The sequence below is a fragment of the Cyprinus carpio genome, chromosome A11 (genome assembly GCF_018340385.1).
Source record: "Cyprinus carpio isolate SPL01 chromosome A11, ASM1834038v1, whole genome shotgun sequence".
Classification (NCBI taxonomy): domain Eukaryota; kingdom Metazoa; phylum Chordata; class Actinopteri; order Cypriniformes; family Cyprinidae; genus Cyprinus; species Cyprinus carpio.
The window spans coordinates 25,079,676-25,099,408 of record NC_056582.1 but is presented as its reverse complement, the minus strand read 5'-3'; the positions used below and the strand labels follow the sequence as shown (position 1 = coordinate 25,099,408).

The 19,733-nt window shown below is 29.6% G+C and overlaps 1 protein-coding gene and 1 pseudogene across 1 annotated transcript in view; one reads left to right on the top strand and one right to left on the bottom strand.

The window, feature by feature from the left end:
• LOC109094938 (nidogen-1-like) overlaps window positions 1-7,038 on the bottom strand; it is a 31,415-nt gene extending 24,377 nt beyond the window's left edge. Inside the window, exons 1-2 of the mRNA XM_042766991.1 lie at window positions 6,669-7,038; window positions 500-796 (exon numbers count right to left, since the gene is read on the bottom strand). Coding sequence (XP_042622925.1) covers window positions 500-796; window positions 6,669-6,857 — 486 coding nt within the window. The 5' untranslated portion in view covers window positions 6,858-7,038. The remainder of the gene's footprint in view (window positions 1-499; window positions 797-6,668) is intronic.
• A 5,550-nt stretch (window positions 7,039-12,588) lies between these two features.
• Window positions 12,589-19,733, top strand: part of LOC109095400 — a 7,453-nt pseudogene continuing 308 nt past the window's right edge.

Here is a 19,733-nt window from a genome sequence, read left to right as displayed (position 1 = left end):
CTTGCATATTTCAAGACAATAACTTTACAATTTCTTGTATATTGCAGTAAAAACTGCATATTCTGCATATTGCAGAAAACTTTGCCTATTCTTGCATATTTCAAGACAATAACTTTGCATATTCACGCATTTTGCAAGACAATAACTTTACATTTTCTTGTATATTGAAATAAAAAAACTGCATATTCTTGCATACTGCAGGAAAAAAAACTTTGCATATCCTTGCATATTTCAAGACAATAATTGCATATTCATGCACATTGCAATACAAAACTGCATACTGTTGCATGCTGCAAGACAATAACTTTGCATATTAATGCATATTGCAATAAAAAACAGCATACTTTGTATTTTCTTGCTTATTGCAAAACAATAGCTGCATATTCTTGCAGACTGCAATGCAATAAAAACTTAAATAAAGGTGACTTGACTTGTAGACGCTTTTGTGCCGGCTTAATAACTTAATAACATTAATAGCATTCAGACTTGATGGACGTACCGCATATTCACCTCCTGGCCCTCGTTCACCTTGAGGTGCCACATTCTCCCAGGTGACGATGATGGCGTGAGTGGGTTGGATCTCGTCGTCAGAAGGAAACGCTTGGCTGATGTGCTCTGCGACTCTCTGGAGCACATCAGGGCTTTTATCCTGGCGGAAATAGACGTAACCGGCCCCATCGGTGGTGTCCAGATCTCCCAGGAAGGCTGCAATCATACCAAAACTGGCCGGCATCTTCCCCAGGTACTCAGACTCACCGGTGGGTTCAGCCAGAGATATGAAGCCATTGGTGTTGACCTGAGGGTGTGACATGAAACATAAATAAGCACAGATCTCAGTCAGTATGGATCCGTTTTGAGCTTCTTGTGACAGTGGCTAGGAGAGAAACTGATATGTACAGGTAAAATAAATGAGTTTTGAATTAAATTAAAATATTAACAGATCTTTATTAGAATTAATTTATTATGTTTTATTTAATTTGGTTTGTTGAGGAGCGGTAGAAAAGGTGAAAAATTCTACAGACATGTATATGTAGAGAGCTTCTAGAAAACGTATTTTCTTGTGTACTGCACAAAAAAATTACATATTTTTGAATATTGCAATAAAAAATTATATGTTGCATAATGCAAGAAAAAAATTAGAGTGTTTTGTATTATTGTTTTTTGGAAGATTAATAGAATTTCTTTCTTTTATTTATTTGTTTAATTTTATTTTTGTAAATTATTTTGTGATGTTTTATGTTGTTGCCTTTTTTTGATTATTTTAATAAATAAAAAAACGTGGCATATTTTCGCACTGCATATTCTTGCATTTTGCAATAAAACATGTAGCATATTCGTGTGTATATTCTTGCATATTGCAATAAAAAAATTATTGAGTATTTCAATAAAAAGGTTACATATCCTTTCATATTGCAATAAATACATGGCATATTCCTGTATATTGCAATACAAATTTTGCATATTCTTGCTTAATGCAATAAAACTGCTTAAGGCACAGAAGCAGAATGTTCACAATTACAGTTACAGAAATCAATGAAGGGATCAATAAAGCATAAAAACAGCCCTGTTTGTAAACCAATGTAAAAACTGATGTGTTCTTCTCACAAATGTTTTTAATAGCAAACATAAATTTTCCTTTGTTTAGTAATAATTCATACGAGAGAGAATCAATGGCTCGTGACTCTCTTAGTAGCTGTTCTTGCATTAAATCCAAGTAAAAATCACTATGTTTTGAAAAGCTGCACATTAGACACAACATCATCAAACCTGACTCCTAAAACAAACAGTGATGATTTTCTGTGATCTTTCTTTCCTGACGGTGATGGTGCTTGTTACAGTCGAATGCCTTCACACTTCAAAAGGTGTTGTGACATTTAAACTCAGTGTGTTTGTGTGTGTAAAAGCCTTTCTTTAACGAGTTTCTAGCAACTTTAAAGTAAAACTGCAGGGGAGCCGCAAAGCATGTGAGAAGAAGGTCTCCTCCAATTTCTTACTGCTTACACCGGGTTAAAATCTAAACATTAGCTCTGTTAGAAAATCCAGACGGGCTTCTCATGATCTTGAACCTCAAGTAACGGAGGACGTTCTTCACACCAAAGTGACAAAATCAAACCCCCACAATCTATGATTGACGTCTTCTGGTTGTTGAACCACTAACGAGACATGCACGAGTCTGTAAAAACAGCAGTTAAAACACACGATTAGTCTTTTGAAACCATTTCAGTTAAATGCATTTATTGTAGCAACAACAGGCTTTGATGTTCTAATTAATGTTCTTCAAAACCATTCAAGCGCCATAACATAAAGCCATAACATAAAGCCATAACTGTGCTTTTATCCTAAAATCTTAAAACACCATCCACTTTTCACTGTAAAAAATGTATTTTTCTGAAGTACATTTTACATGAAAACACAATTTCAGTGTTTCTACTTCAAAATTTCATGTTTAATTCAATGTGTCATTTGTAGTTTCTTTGCAATTATTTGTTGAATATACTAGCAAAAAATGGTTTCAACACCAAATTTTATTCAGTGTAGAAACTGAGAGCAAAAATATATTTAAAGACATTTATCCTTATTCAGTAAATCATGGAAAAATAATGCAAATTAAAAAAATAATTCTAAACATTCTCTTTCAACTGCTGAAATTATTATTCAATGGATTACTGAAATCAACTTATTTAACTGATCGCTCTAGCTAAGCAGTTAATATTGCAATAATAATATTTACATATTCTTGCATATTGCAATAAAAACGTTGAATCTTCTTGCATATCGCAATAATAAATTTTACATATTCTTGCATATTAAAATAAATAAAAAAAACATGCATCTTCTTAAAAAGAAAACTTTGGATTGTCTTGCATATTGCAGGACAAAAACATTGCATATTCTTTACGTACAGAAATTGTGAATAAAAAAAATAAATGAATAAAGATCCTCATCCTTTATCCAGTAAATCACAACCAACTTGAAGTAATGCAGATGGAAAAAGCCGGGATCCTTGAAGAACAATCAGCTCTTAAAACTTCCAAATATTTTGCATATTCTTCTATACTACAATAATAAACTACATATTCTTGTATACTGCAAAAAAAAAAAAAAAAAAAACTCTGCATCTTCTTGCATATTGCAATAAAAAAACTTTGGATATTCTTGCATACAAAAACATTGCAAAAAAGTCATGCAAATTAAAAAGACCAGGATGCTTGAAGAACATTCAGCTCTTAAAATTTCTGGAATCAAGAAATTTAATGAATTAAAAGAAACTAGAAGTGTTTGCTTTTCAATATTGATGTGAATAATGGAGGGCTTTAGAGTCATAAAGGCTGAGATCCACTTCTAAAAGTCTCACATATAGAAATAACCAATGATAACTCGTGGCTTTATAGAAGATGAACTGGAGATTGAGCACAGAATCAGAGTCACGCCGTAGATCCGAGCGCTGACCCACTAGTTCAGCCCTTGCAGCTGCTCCTCACAAAGGGAGGAGGTCCGGTCCACATGCATCGCCTCAGGGGAGGCCAGGAGAATCAAAGCCACCTGGAGGAGCGACACAACCTCGACCCGGACAGCAGGGGTACGGGAAACAAACGAGGAGTTAAAGAAGAAACAGATCGAGCCTGATGCATGGCTCAGATTCTTGTGAGAAAATCCCCAAAACAAAATGAAACGGAAATTAAACCCTATAGAGTGATAAAACTCTGCATGCTACCAATACAATTCCCTAAGACTTCTCAACTGAAAAAGTCAAGTCAAAAGTATTTTTATAGCACAATATGCACCGTTTCAAAGCAGAAAAATAATTTAGTTTTTTAGGGTTCAAAAGTTATTAGCGTAAACATGAGTTCAACTTTGGACAGTTGGTGGCGCTAGAGAGATTGAGGTAGAGACTCCAAATTTGGTGTGGTTAATGTTTAGACTGTCCTCTATCTGTGTGCCAAATTTCATTACTTTTTACCATAAGGTTCTATGGGAAGCCAAGCCATAGACTCTAGAGCAGAAAAAGAAGACTAACAGATACAATCGGTGCTTACGCACCTTTCGTGATTGGCCCCTAAAAACACTGAATCCAATATTTGGTGATAATATAGCATAATGAGAGATTTACAAGCAATTTTTAAAATTTTTTTTGGACTGTGAACACAAAATTAACTAAAGGATTTTCAGCACAAGTTTCAAGTGAAATCTAGCCAGTAATCAAAGTTTAATATTTTCCAAATCTAATTAAACATAATTTAAGCAACAGTGTTACAAAATGTAGAGTATGGCTTTACTTTCCATTAGTAGTTTCTCTGATTTTAGACAGAATTACTATAACATGATTGAGTTACTTACTGTGGTTGAATTACGCGTGTCATGGTAAAGATTTTAGTTGAAAATTACTCATATAACGGTAATGATTGTGGTTGACAATTTCTTGTGCCATAGTAAAGATTTTAGTTGAAAATTACTAATTTCATAGTAAATATTCTGGCTGAAAATTCTTTATTTCATGGTAAAGAATAAAGATTGTAGTTTAAAATTACTTGTGTCGTAGTGAATATTTTGGATTAAAATTACTTACATTATGGAAAAGATTTTGGCTGAAAATTAATTATTTATGGTACAGATTTTAGTTGAAAATTACTTGTGTCATAGTGAATATTTTGGATGAAATTTACTTATTTCATGGTAAAGATTATGATTGAAATTTACTTATTTCATGGTAAAGATTATGATTGAAAATTACTTATTTCATGGTAAAGATTTTGGATGAAAATTAATAATTTATGGTAAAGATTTCAGCTGAAAATTACTTATTTCATAGTAAAGATTTTGGTTGAAAATTCCTTAATGTAAAATATTTTGGTCATATTACCCACCTCTAAGTAATTTAAACAAGCAAGCAGCTAGAAAGTCAAAACGCTTCCTATAACTTCAGTTTTTGATGTCCAATCTTACACCAAAGTCTAGAGGAAATCTAGTAGAGCTGTTCCTCACAATCCTGAACTAATCCTGAACTTAAATTAAGTTCCAATGGGAATGGAAGCTCCTCCTACTTTTTCATTGTGTTTAAACCAGGTAACATGGCAACCTTTGTTGAAGACATTCCATCAGGAATGTAAATGCGTTTATAAATGAATGGACCACAGCAGGACAGGAGGAAGTGCTTAAATAAACCTCTGGGCTGGAGCCATCAAAGTCATCTACACTGGAGCCTCTGGCAAAACGTCAACGATGCATGGAGACAAAACGAGAAGACCATCACAGATCCATCTGGAAACATACAATGGTACTTTTGTCTACTGAATGGCTGACAAAAGAAGTTCTTGACTTCTGTTTCTAAGAGCCAGTGTTTTCTGATCCGTTTGCAACAACGGGAACGTTCACATGAGTTCTGTGAAACATCCCACTCTAAACAAGGAGGGATTCATTCCCTATCAGTGGACAGGCCATATGGAAAATGTCATCTCTAGGGAAAGCTGTGAGAAATTGCTACACAGTTCATATATATAAAAAAAACAACTTTTTGGCAGATCTGAGTATTGCGTCATCATAAACTGGAGGCTTAATCTCAAGTGAGAAACATCTTAAACATTTTGTATATTGGAGCCAATGATTGTTTCCAGATTGGTTCCTGCAGTCTGGTTAGATGATTAGTAAGCAATGACTTTGTTAAAATCAACCAACATACTGAATGAACAGTTTGGAAGTGCTGGAACAACAGAAGTTCGTGTTTAATTGTTAACAGTGGTGAAAAAGTGGAGGAGCTGTAAAGAAAAAAGCTGTAAAACCATCTCAGTGATTGGAAATATCATGCAAAGTCGCCTAAACTCTTAAAAATAAAAGGATTTTTCAAACAATGCCATAAAAGAACCTTATTTGGATTCCCAAAGAAGTCAACAGTTCTCAAAATAACCCTTTTTTTTTTATTGGTGAAGAGATTTTTTTTCGAGTATGAGAATTTTTTGCCCAATTAATTGATTGATTCCATAGAGGTTTTAGGGTCTTTTTTTGGAAATATATGTGAATTTTATCTTTACTTTTAAGAGTGTAATATGGAAGAATAAAATCAACCATAAAACAGATTGCATTTGGTTAAACACTTCTAGAGAGCAATAGAAAGCTGTAGATATCTGATCAGCCTCCAGAACCTAAACATGCAAGACTAATGAGCACATTTATAAAGACACCACATCAGAACAGACACCTAAAGTAAATATTTATGTCTCTCCCTGGTGTTTTCTTTTCATGGGGGGCTTATACTGTAGATAACGACTTTCAAGACCAAGAAGGAGAGAAAGGGGGAGGAAGACATCTTAATATAAACTGAATAACTGCTGGATTTGTAGACCAGAAAAGGTTTAGAGATGTGTGGGAACATTTTTGCTTTATTATAACAAAATATCGTCACCAATAAGATGCATGTTTCCTCTTGGATCTCGAGAACAATTTGTACGTTTCACTTAATTCATTCATTCAAATAATGAACTCAGATTTAAGAAATAAATAATCTGGAATACACAATAAGCATAATCTGTCCATTTAAACGTCATCATTGGAAACATTAGAGAAAAACGCGTTAGGATTATTAATATTTAATGCAAAAAAAAAAAAAAAAAAAAAAAAAAAATAGAAAAAGAACAAAGGGAAAAACTTGCAATGAAATTCGAAAAGTTACTTACGTAAACTTTATCGAACTCTCTTTTGAAGAAGAAGAGCGTCTGCTCCAGCTCGAGCTCTCGAACCGAATCGGTTCCAGAATCCAGAATCTTGTCTCCAACCCGGATCCCGTAATCGAAGAGCTGCTCCCGGGTCAGAGCCTGGACCGACACCAGCAGAGCCAGAAGCCCAACACTGCGCGCAAGAGCCATTATACAGCTCTAGAAACTCCACATATATGTGTGTTTACTGTACGGATGAGGGCTCGATGTCCGTCAAAGCCCCGGTCAGGAGTGAACTCTAGAGGTGTGAGAAGAGTTCATGAAGGGCGGAGTTCACGGAGGAGCCTCGGAAATCATTTACATTACTAGAGAAATCTGAACCCCTGGAGGACTCAAGACAAAAGCTAGGGTGGGGTGCGCTTAAGTACCCACAGCTACTAAACTCATTTAATTCTAGGCATTTTCTACGTTTAGAACATTTACAAGTGTATCAGATGCGCTAAAATCGCGTTCGCCCGAGGGGTAACCATAGCAACGACGACTTTAGTTAAGAAAATAGGACTTTACGTCGACAAAAATAAGAACTGTCGTCATTTATCACTTTCCTACTTATATTTCACAACGTCTCGAACAAGTCTACGAATGTTTAAGGGCGGAAACATCAAAGACTCTCTTTGAGGAATCTGTTACAGTATGTGCTGGATTTGTTCGAACATTGCAACATATAATAAATGATGTTAATAGTGTTCATCGTCTGTTTGATTACGTCTTTAATTGATTTTCCGTACAGTTCTGCCATATGTACATTAACTGACAGTCACTGGTAAGCTACTAAATATATTGTAGAAATGTAATTTTCTGTAAAGTTGCTTTGCAACGATTTGTATTGTGAAAAGCACTATATATATAGTAAGTTGCCTTTGCCTAAGGAGTAACCATAGCAACAGCAAAGTTAGTTACATGTATCGGACAATACTTATCACTTTATTTCATTAATTTATATTTACCAACTACATAAAAAGAAACCTAAATATTCAGTATACAAGTTTTTAACAGCAGAACCAAAGACTATCGGTTGAGAACCGCTTCGCGACTAAAATACAGCTGACTGTTATTAAAATATATGTGCTGGATTTGTTGGGATAGTAGCCATAAGTGATTTAATTTCACATCTAAGGGGCATTTTTTTATGTTTTAAAAAAGTTATAAAATTAAAAAGTACTTATTTTCATTTTTGGCGCTAAAGCCGCGTTCGTTCCGTGGTAACCATAGCAACAGCGCTTTTTGTAACAAAAATCGTACTCTACATTGACCAAACATAACTACAGTAGTCATTTAATTAAAAAGTACTTATTTTTATTACAATTACATAATTGTAAAAGTATAAATGGATTAGTCATTTGTTATCATTGTAGGAATGCTTCGCGACAAAAAAATAGCCTACTGACGTCAAAATTTGGACTCTATTTGTGCAAATATCTTAAGCACCCATACAAAAATAGTTACATTTTACAGATACAGTAAGTTTTCTACTTTTAAAAAAAGTTTCAGAAAATTTACAAGGCGTCAGAGAACGTTTCGGAGTGGTAACCATAGCAACAGCGTGCTTTTGTAACGAAAATCGTACGCTTCATTGACAGAACATAACTGCTGTCATTATTTAACTATTCAGAAATACATTTCAGTGCTCTGTCTACAAGTCGTTAACAGTTGATTAATCAAAGACTGCATAAAATAAATAGAATGTGTTTTTTAAAATATATTTGTGCTGGATTTGACATGCATATTTGTGAAAACAAAAAGCTCTGTCCACCCCACCGTGGTCCAGATGTGAGCCGCCTCTGCCTTGGGCTTCAGTTAAGAGCCCGGGGCCCCTCAGGGGTCAGTGTACTTCTGAGGGGCCTACAGTGACACATAATCACTTTACAACCTGAAGTTATTAAGTAACTATCCTCAGTCACAAACCCAGCTTCTGAGCCTTTTCCACACTCAGACCGTAATAAATGAATGAAAGAATCCTTATTGATCTGAGATTATCAGTTTCCATGTGCAATATTCCATTTATATTTTACAAATGTGATTCGGAGAGTCTTGAAAATCATCTTGCAAAGCTCTGTCGTGTGTTTCTCTGCACAGGTACAATTATGTTTCACAACCACACATCTGCAGACAGATGAGAGAGACGGCCGAGGAATGTCCCGTTTAGTCACTTATTCTGCACAACAGGTAGTTTCAGCAGCTTCAGATGAGGTAAACACTTCAATAACTGCTCTAACGCTGCATTCCAGCTGTAACGTCTGCACTTACCCAGAGTTATTGATCTGTTCCAGATCTTCACTGCCAAAAACCTCTCAACAACCAGGGTTGCCAGGTGTTCAAAACAAAACCCGTACAATTGCTACTCAAAACAAGCCCAGTTGCATTCCGGTGGTAAAAAAAACATGTAAAATACATGTTTTTGACAGGCTTCCCTTTGCAAAATTTGCATTCCAGGGGATAAATATCACGTAATTGGGTGAGCGGGAAAAATGCGGACTTGGCAACCCGGTCAACAATAAAGAAAGCAGAAGTTTGTAGTAGCAGAATTTTTCACGTTTTATTATCGCCCTCTGGTGGTGATGTGTGATATTACTAATCCAATTACAAGCTTAACCATGCAACATCATTTGATGAGGGAAAAATCAAAAACAATTAATTTGTCACCCCAGACCAAAAATTTATAAATAATATTTGGCATAAATAAAATTTAATTTGTTTTATGATTTTCATGACAGTTATTTTCATGACAGTTGTGAAATGAATAATGATATTTATTTTTATTTTATTGTTTTTGTATTTATTTTTGTACTGTCTTTCTGCTGATTTCAATAAATGCACTGCATTAATGTAAAAATGACAATTATAGTAATTAGGAATGCCTGGATACATAACAGTAATGAGGATTTGGGGGGCCGATTTGCTTAATTAACATTTAAATGTCACAAACATCTTAGTGGTCCTAAAAACATTTCAATTTTTGAAAAATCATTTTTCATTTTGTTTTGATTTTGGAGTTAAACATGAGATGGACGTGAAAATAAATGAACAAATAATTTTGAAAAGTAGCAAGAGATACTGACAGAAGCTGTAAACTTGAAGAAATAAATGAAGAAAATGCTTAATTGTTATGAAAATGTCACAACGCAAAACATCTTAACAGTCCTATAAAAAAATAATATATTTTTCTTTGTTGTTTTGATTTTGGAGTTAAACACGAGATTAACATGAAAATAAATGAACAATAAAAAAAACAATTACATTCTATTCCCAAAAAGATATAAACCTGAATAATGAAATTAAGAATTTGCTGAATTGTCATGAAAATGTCACACTCCAAAACATCTTAATAGTCCTAAAAATAAAAATTAAAGTAAAATTAAAAAGTAAATTATTAGAGTGATATTTAAAATAAATTAACAAATAATTTAATTATTTTATCAATTTAATTTTATTATTAGAAGATTATCAGTTCTATAATTATATTTATGAATTCTTAATGCTCTTAAAAATACATTTTGAAAATAATTTTTATTATTTTAGTCTTTTTTGTTTTTATTTTGAGATTAATTATAAGATTGAAGTGACAATATATTAATACGTTTAAAAAACATTAATAATATTTTATATCAAGTTTATGTATAAATTTGTAATGCTCCTAAAGAATATATATATATTTTTTAAAAAATAATAATTTTGAGATGAATTATGAGATTGATGTGACAATAAATTAATATTTAATATTAATATTTATTAAAAAATTATATTTTATATCAAGTTTATGTATACATTTTTAATGCTCTTAAAGATATATCTTGTAAAAAAAATTATTTTGAGATGAATTATGAGATTGATGTGACACTAAATTAATACTTTTAAAAAACAAATTCTGTTTTCTATCAAGTTTATAAATGTTAATGCTTTTAAAAATGTTTATATATATATATATATATGTGTGTGTGTGTGTGTGTGTGTGTGTGTTTTATTTTGAGGTTAATTATGAGATTGATGTGACAATAAATTAATACTTTAAAAAAACATTCTATTTTATATCAAGTTTATGTACAAATTTGTAATGCTCTTAAAGAATATATTTAAAAAATAATAATTTTGAGATGAATTATGTGATTGATGTGACAATAAATTAATACTTTAAAAAACATTAATTCTATTTTCTATCAAGTTTATAAATGTTAATGCTTTTAAAAAATAATTATAAATATATAATGGGTCAAAGACGAAAAAGTGTGAAGCATTAAAAAAAAAGTGTAATACTGCTTTTAAACTGTTGTAGTATTTTTCCCCCCAAAAATGCAAAAAGTTTTCTGTTTTAAATTATTGCAAGTTTGTTTTTGTTTTCTGAGCAAAAAAATAAATATCATACATCTTCCCCTGATTTACAGAAGACACCCAGTAAAATGTCATTCAGTGTAGCAATCTTGTCAGGCATATTTACAACAAAAAATCAATTTATGACATGATAAAAGACTAATTACTTTCACCCCAAACACTAATGAGTTGGTAATTTTACATTTTTAACATTTTCCACTATCCTAGGTTTTGCCCTTTGTCAGTAAGCATTTTTTACTAATTTAAAAACACAATAAAATTTTAGTATGCTCTATTACTCTTTTAGATATTTAATATGTACACGTCAGAGTAAGCATGCTGTTTGAATTTTTGCATAAATATTGTTTGTTACACTGAATGACAATGGTAACATTATTTCAACCAAATTTTACATTTTATTCTCCAAAAACTTATTTGAACCTTAAAAGTAGACATTTTACTTACTTTTAATGTGCTTTCTATGGACATAAAATCACTTTTGTACATTTCTTTTGATGCGGACATCTTAACGTCTTTGACCCATATATATATTTTATTTTGAGATGAATTATGAGATTTATGTGACGATAAATTAATACTTTTACAACAACATTAATTCTATTTTCTATCAAGTTTAATTATAAATTTGTAATGCTCTTAAAGAATATATTTAAAAATATTTTGAGATGAATTATGAGATTGATGTGACAATAAATTAATACTTTTAAAAACATAAATTCTGTTTTCTATCAAGTTTATAAATGTTATTGCTTTTAAAAAAAAAATAAATAATGTATATATATATATATATATCTATTATAATATATATATATATATATATATATATATTATATATTAGTATGTTTTGAGGTGAATTATGAGATTGATTGTGACAATAAATTAATACTTTTAAAAACACCAAATTTCGTGGTTTTCTATCAAGTTTATAAATGTTATTGCTTTTTAAAAAAATTAAATATCATATATATATATAAGATATATATATATATATATTATTATATATTATGTTTTGAGCGTGAATTATGAGATTGATTGATGACAATAAATACTTTAAAAAAACATTAATTCTATTTTTCTATTAAGTTTTATGTACAAATTTGCAATCCTCTTAAAGAAATATTAAAAAAATTATAATTTTGAGGCGAAGAATTATGAGGCTTGATGTGACAATAAATTAATATCGTTTAACAAAACACATTAAGTCTATTTCTATCAGGTTTATGTCTAAATTTGGTAAAGCTCTTAAAGTATACATTTAAATATCTTTTTTTATTATTATTATTTTGGGGTGATGTAAAAATAGCAGCAGTTATATTCTGCATCCCCCCCCTCTCTCTCCTCACACCCCAGAGCCAATCACATCTCCGTATCAGGGGGACTCATCAATGCTCCATCTCTTCTGCCCTCTCTCTCCCTCTCTCTCTCTCCTCACGACTGCAGACGGAGCAGACGTGAATCGCTGAGGCTTGATGGGAAGGTGATGACAGACGCAGTCATGAGGCATCCGTCGCAGGGATCGTTCCGGAGCGAACGCATCCCTCTCTCCCTCCGATCTCTCCTCCGACGCTCAGGCCCCTCCATCCCTCCTTCGTCAAGGCTGGGCCTGACTCTGGCCTACACCGTCTTCTACTCGCTGCTGTTCTCCTTCATCTACGCTCAGCTGTGGCTGGTGCTGCGCTACAGACACAAGCGCTTCAGCTACCAGACGGCGTTCCTGTTCCTGTGTCTGCTGTGGGCGGCTCTGCGCGCGCTGCTCTTCTCCTTCTACTTCAGAGACTGCGTGACGGCCAACGCGCTCGGACCCTTCTCCTTCTGGCTGCTCTACTGCTTCCCCGTCTGCCTGCAGTTCTTCACCCTCAGCCTCATGAACCTCTACTGCGCTCAGGTCAGCAGATTCACGGCTGGACAGTCCTACAGGACGGAAACAATAACCAGCTCTATAATTACAAATAAATACATATAACGTAACATTTGAATAGTTTTACAATAAAAATGGTAAACAGGAATATTATCATTCCCAATGGGATGAAATTAAAAATATATTCTGAGGAAATATTACAATACCTAAAGATACTAATGTGATTCCCTGTGACTGTCCTGTATAATATGAATTGATTTCTAATAAACATTACACAATACGCAATAGGATTAATCCTGAATTACATTATACTGCATTGTGACCAAATGGTTGAAAAAAACAATACAAATATTTAATTGTTCATAATTATAGGTATAATTAATTAAATCGAGTTATAATTATATTAATTAAAATTATTTTAAAAATTATATAAAAAACATAAAAGTAAAATCAGAATATTATGATACCAAACAGGATAAAAAAAAAAATAAAAAATTAAAGGAAACATTAATTAGTAAAATCATTACAAATGTTAAAATTAGGTTGAAAAAAAAAAAACGCTATTTAAATTATATAAATAACTAACTTAAAAATTTTAAACTACTTTATTGTGCTCAAATAGTTGATGAAAAAAGTAACTATATAAAAATGTAAAATCAACATTAATCCTAAAATTTTAAAATAAACGAACATAATTCTAAAAATAAAAACAATCAAAATAAAAAAACACACAAGGAAATTAATAATTTTAACATAAAATGAAAATAAAACACTAAAAATTAAATCATGAAAAATGTAAAAAATAAATAAAAAAATTTGTACAATTTGAGTAGAATTCTAATTAAACATTACACAGTATCCAACAGGAAAAATCCTGAATTGAAATAAGCTTTATTGTGCCCAAAAGGTTGATGAATAGCTTATAATTAGTAACATGATAAAAGTTAATTTAAAACAAATAATTAATAAAATAAATAAATAAAACACTAAAAGTAATTATATCATAGTGTAAGATTTAAATAATTTTAAAATAAAAAAATTAATGAAATCATGAAAATGTAAAGTTAAAAGAAATAATTTCCAAATAAAACAATCAAAAGAAAAAAAAAAAAAATAAAAAAAAAAAAAAAAACAATTATCCAAAAAAAAAAAAATGGGTGGATTCTTAACATGATACAATAAAAATAAAGGAACTATTTATTGTAAAATACCTACAGCTACTAATCTGATTCCCTTGACTGTTCCCACTATTAAGACGTTAATTCCTAAATGAGTTCTAATAAACATTACGCATCAAATAAGAACAATCCTGCGGTTCATCGTCGTTGTGATTTTGTGTGTCTAGGATGAGCATTTAGGGAACATGAAAGCTGTGTCTTCTGCTCGTGTTCAAACACGTGTGGCCTACATTGAGACTGGATCTGCGTCACGTATCGAGTGTGCAGTGAATACACTGAAGACACACTTTAATATCAGCTCCAGCAGAGGTCTCTGATCATCCACTTACTCCAGGAGAGACGTTTACATGATGATGAAGCATAGCATTCGTCTCTTGACAGCCAAAGTACTCGCCTCACCTTCTTAAATATTAACTTTAATACCATGATATTTGATCTTCTAAACACAATTCAGAGAATACATTAATCATAATAAGAGAAAAAAAATAAAAACAGGAAAAAAATGGCATTCAAAAAAATGTACAATTCTTATAAGGAAATAATAATATGTTCAATAGTAATAAAAACAAACATAAAAAACATAAAAAAACACAAAAGTTAACGCTAGCTTGGGAATGAAAAGCTTGAAAATTAATCATAGCCAAATGTTAAATTAATTTAAAAAAAATATATAAAATTAAATTTAGTATAAAAACACAGAGAAACACCAAATTATATCATAACAAAAAGTTAAGGGAATTTAAAAATAAAAACATTAAAATAAATAAAAAAAAATAGAAATGACTTTGAAAACAAAAAATAAACACAAAAACACTAAAAATTGTCAAATAAAAATTGTACAAATAAAACACGAAAATGAATAAAATCAGCAATGTAAATTTAAATTTAAATAATTTTAAAATTAAAATGAAACTTACTAAAAAATGAATAAAGTCATAAAATGTAAAAATGTAGAACAAATAAGTATAATAACTAAACTAATGAATATGAAATATTTTGTTCATAAGAACCGTCTTCAGAGAAACGCATGAACATCGCAGATGGTGTAAATAATATATATATTAAAAATTAAAATGATTTTTAAATATTGCTAAATCTCAGGGGGTTTTATATACAACGTAAATACAAATAAATAAAATACAATAGAAATAAATATATAAATAAATAAACATAATAATTTGATATATATATGATTTAATTTTTAGTGTGTTTATTTATTAAAGTGTATGTTAAAATTATTCACATTCATTTATGTTTTATATTTGGTTGTTTTTATTTTAGAATTATGTCTTTATGTGACAATTTTATGATTTAATGTTTAGTCATTTGATTTTACATTTGTATTATGTTATTATTAGCTTTTCATCAACTATTTGAGCACAATAAAATATTTTTTCATTATTTATTTGATTTTTACGATATAATTTAAATTTTCTTTTGATTTTATTTTAAAAGTATTTGTTTATCTTGAATTAGTAGTGTGTGGTAAGTCAGTACTGATGATGACTCGTGTGTTTGTTTTGGCAAGGTTTTCTTCAAGGCCAAGTCGAAGTTCTCTCCCCAGCTGCTGAAGTATAAGTGCGTGATTAAGCTGATATTTGAGCGTCTGTGTGTGAAGCTGTCTGCTCATGTGCTGATGTTCTGGTGCGTCCACAGGCTTCCTCTCTATCTGCTGTTCTTCGGCGTGAGTCTGCTGTTCCTTCTTGGTCAATCTGACCTGTGCTCACGTGCGGTGTGAAGACGAGCCTCGCTCAGGTCAAGAGCGTCGTTCTGGTGCGTGTCGCCATCAACGACTCGCTCTTCGTCCTCTGCGCCGTCTCGCTCGCCGTCTGCCTCTACAAGATCGCCAAGATGTCGCTCGCCAGCATCTACCTGGAGTCCAAGGTGAGAAACAGCCATCAAGTCACGTCCCATCACACGCTTCAGAAGTATTACACAGAAAATACACAGCATAGAGTTCCCGATTGAAACACAAAAATATACAATTAAAACAAACAATTCTATTTAATAATAATATTATAATTTCAACTTTTATTATATTATTTTTAATTAAAAAATATTACATCATAAAAATGTGAAATTAAAAGTAATTATTTAATAATAATACAATACTAAATATTTTATAATAATTTAAAAACAAAAATAAAACTCAAAAAAATAAATTTTAATCTAATTAATTAATGAAATTTTTTTTTGTATTTTTTTTTGTTTATTATTGTTATAATATTGTTAACTAATAAATCAATTAATAATAATTTAATAAAAATGTAAAATAAATTAAAAACAAAACACTTAATAAAAAATTTATTAAATCATGAAAATGTTAAAGTATAAATTTAATAACAATACAATAGTAATAATTTTATTTTAAACATTTTAATAAAAACAATAAAAATAAAACACTTAAAAATAAATCAAATTAAAATAATTAAAAAAACAAAACATTTAAATTAATTAAAATAAATAAAAACGAATTAATTCAAATGTATGTATAAATTAAATTAGTTGTTTTTTTTAATAATAATTTAATATTTATTATTAATTTTTTTGTTCAATTTTTAATAAAAACACTTAAAAAATAAAAACAATCATAAAATGTCAAATTAATTTTAATAAAAACACTTAAAAAATAAAAACAATCATAAAATGTCAAAATAAATAAAAACTAATTAATTCCAAATGACAAAAACTAAAAAAATAGTTAAACAAAGAAATAGTTGTATTTAATAATAATAATAATAATAATAATAATAATAATTTAGTTATAATCATTTTTATAAAAATAATAAAACACAAAAATGAATTACATCATACAAATGTAACATTAAAATAATAAAAAAACACAAAACATCAATGTATTAAATCATAAAAGGTAAAATTTAAAAATAAAAACATTTAAAATAAAACACTTATTACTTACTAAAAAAATATTAAAATGTAAAATTATGATAATTTAAAAACAAAATGAAACGCCTACTAAAAGTTCAATTAAATCATAATAAACTTACAATTATGATCAAGGTCATAATTATTATTAAACTATTATATAATTATTATATAATAATAAAGTAATAAAATAATGATTTAAATAATAACAAAAATATAAAATGTACATAATAAAATGTAAAATTAAATAATTTTAAAATAAAACAGTAAAAAATATGAAATATTTTACTTGTTTACTTGCATTTCATGTTGCCTTTAATGTTCATCAGAGAACCGTGAACACGCAAATGTTGTTAAATCATTGAAATATTAACATAATATCTCAGGGGGGCTTCAAGAAAATGTAAAAATGTCTGTATCTAATGATGCTAAAAGTGTTTAAGCTGACAGAAGGTCTGTGAATGTGTTCTTCAGGGTACGTCGGTGTGTCAGGTGACTCTGATCGGGCTGATGGTGATCCTCCTGTACGCCTCGCGCGCTTGTTATAACCTCGTGGTTCTGGCTCTGAGCAACATCGAGAGCATCGACTCGTTCGATTACGACTGGTATAACGTGTCGGATCAGGTGGGCGTCACACACTCTTCTTCTCTTCTCCTGTGTAGAACAGAAATAACACGGTTTCTCTGCAGGCGGATCTGCGCTCCAGTCTGGGAGACGCCGGTTACGTGGTGTTCGGAGTGATTCTGTTCGTCTGGGAGCTGCTGCCCACGTCTCTGGTGGTCTTCTTTTTCCGTGTGCGAAAACCGGCCCAGGACCGGGTGAGCCGGAGCGGAGCGGATGAGTGTTTACAGTGTGAAGAGCATGCGTGCCTCAGCTGATCTCACTGAAGAAGTGTGTTTGCTGTTTTCTAGAGCGGTTCTGCTATTCCCAGCCACGTCTTCTCAAACCGGCCGTATTTCTTCGACAATCCCAGACGCTACGACAGCGACGATGATTTAGCCTGGGCTTCCCATCCGGTGACCACCTCCACCAGGTACAGACCCCCGCTGCTGCTGTTAATTAACACTACAAACACTGAACATCACTATATGATGAAAAACTTACATTACAATACTGCCTCGCAAACTAAATAAATGAAGTTCAGGTACTAAAATGACTAAAACTGAAATAAAAATTAACTAAAGAGATAGAAATATAAAAAACAATTAAAAAGTAAATTCAATAAAGAGATAGAAATATAAAAAACTTATTAAAAAGCAAATTCTTGTTATTAATAAATACAATAAAATTACTAAAACTGAAATAAAAATTAACTAAAGAGAGATAGAAATATAAAAAACAATTTAAAAAATTCATGTTATTAATAAATACTATAAAATTACTAAAACTGAAAGAAAAATTAATTAAAGATGGATAGAAATATATTAAAAAAACGAACAAAAAGCAAATTTAAATTATTAATAAATACAATAAAATTACTAAAACGGAAATAAAAATTCAATAAAGAGATAGAAATATAAAAAAAACTAATTAAAAAGCAAATTCTTGTTATTAATAAATATAATAAAATGACTAAAACTGAAATAAAAATTAACTAAAGAGATAGAAATATAAAAAACTAATAAAAAAGCAATTTCATGTTATTAATAAATACAATAAAATTACTAAAATGCAAATTCATGTTATTAATAAGAAAATTCAGTTACAAAGAAAATTCAATAAAGAGATAGAAATATAAAAAACTAATTAAAAAGCAAATTCTTGTTATTAATAAATATAATAAAATGACTAAAACTGAAATAAAAATTAACTAAAGAGATAGAAATATAAAAAACAAATTAAAAGCAAATTCATGTCATTAATAAATATAATAGAATTACTAAAACTGAAATAAAAACTAACTAAAGAAAAACAGGAATATAAAAAAAAATTAAAAAGTAAATTAGTTATTAATAAATACAATAAAATTACTAAAACTGAAATAAAAATTAACTAAAGAAAAACAGGAATATAAAAAAAAATTAAAAAGTAAATTAGTTATTAATAAATACATTAAAATTAAAATTACTAAAACTGAAATAAAAATTAACTAAAGAGAGATATATATAAAATAATTTAATTAGAAAGTTATTTCTTGTTATTAATAAATTAAATTTAATTAATATGAATTAAAAATTAACTAAAGAGATAGAAATACAAAAAACAATTTAAAAATTCATGTTATTAATAAATACTATAAAATTACTAAAACTGAAAGAAAAATGAATTAAAGATGGATAGAAATATATTTAAAAAACGAACAAAAAAGCTAATTTAAATTATTAATAAATACAATAAAATTACTAAAACTGAAATAAAAATTTACTAAATAGATAGAAATATAAAAAAACTAATTAAAAAGCAAATTCTTGTTATTAATAAATATAATAAAATTACTAAAACTGAAATAAAAATTAACTAAAGAGATAGAAATATAAAAAACAAATTAAAAGTAAATTAAAGTTATTAATAAATATAATAAAATTACTAAAACTGAAATAAAAATTAACTAAAGAAAAACAGGAATATAAAAAAAATTAAAAAGTAAATTAGTTATTAATAAATAGAATAAAATTACTAAAAATGAAATAAAAATGTGTAACGCATATTTTTTATAATAAATGTATAATATTTATGTAAATAAATGTTATATTTTATAATATATATATATATATATATAATATATATGTATAGAAAATTAATGTTAAATAAATAAATATTTTTTAATATTAATATATA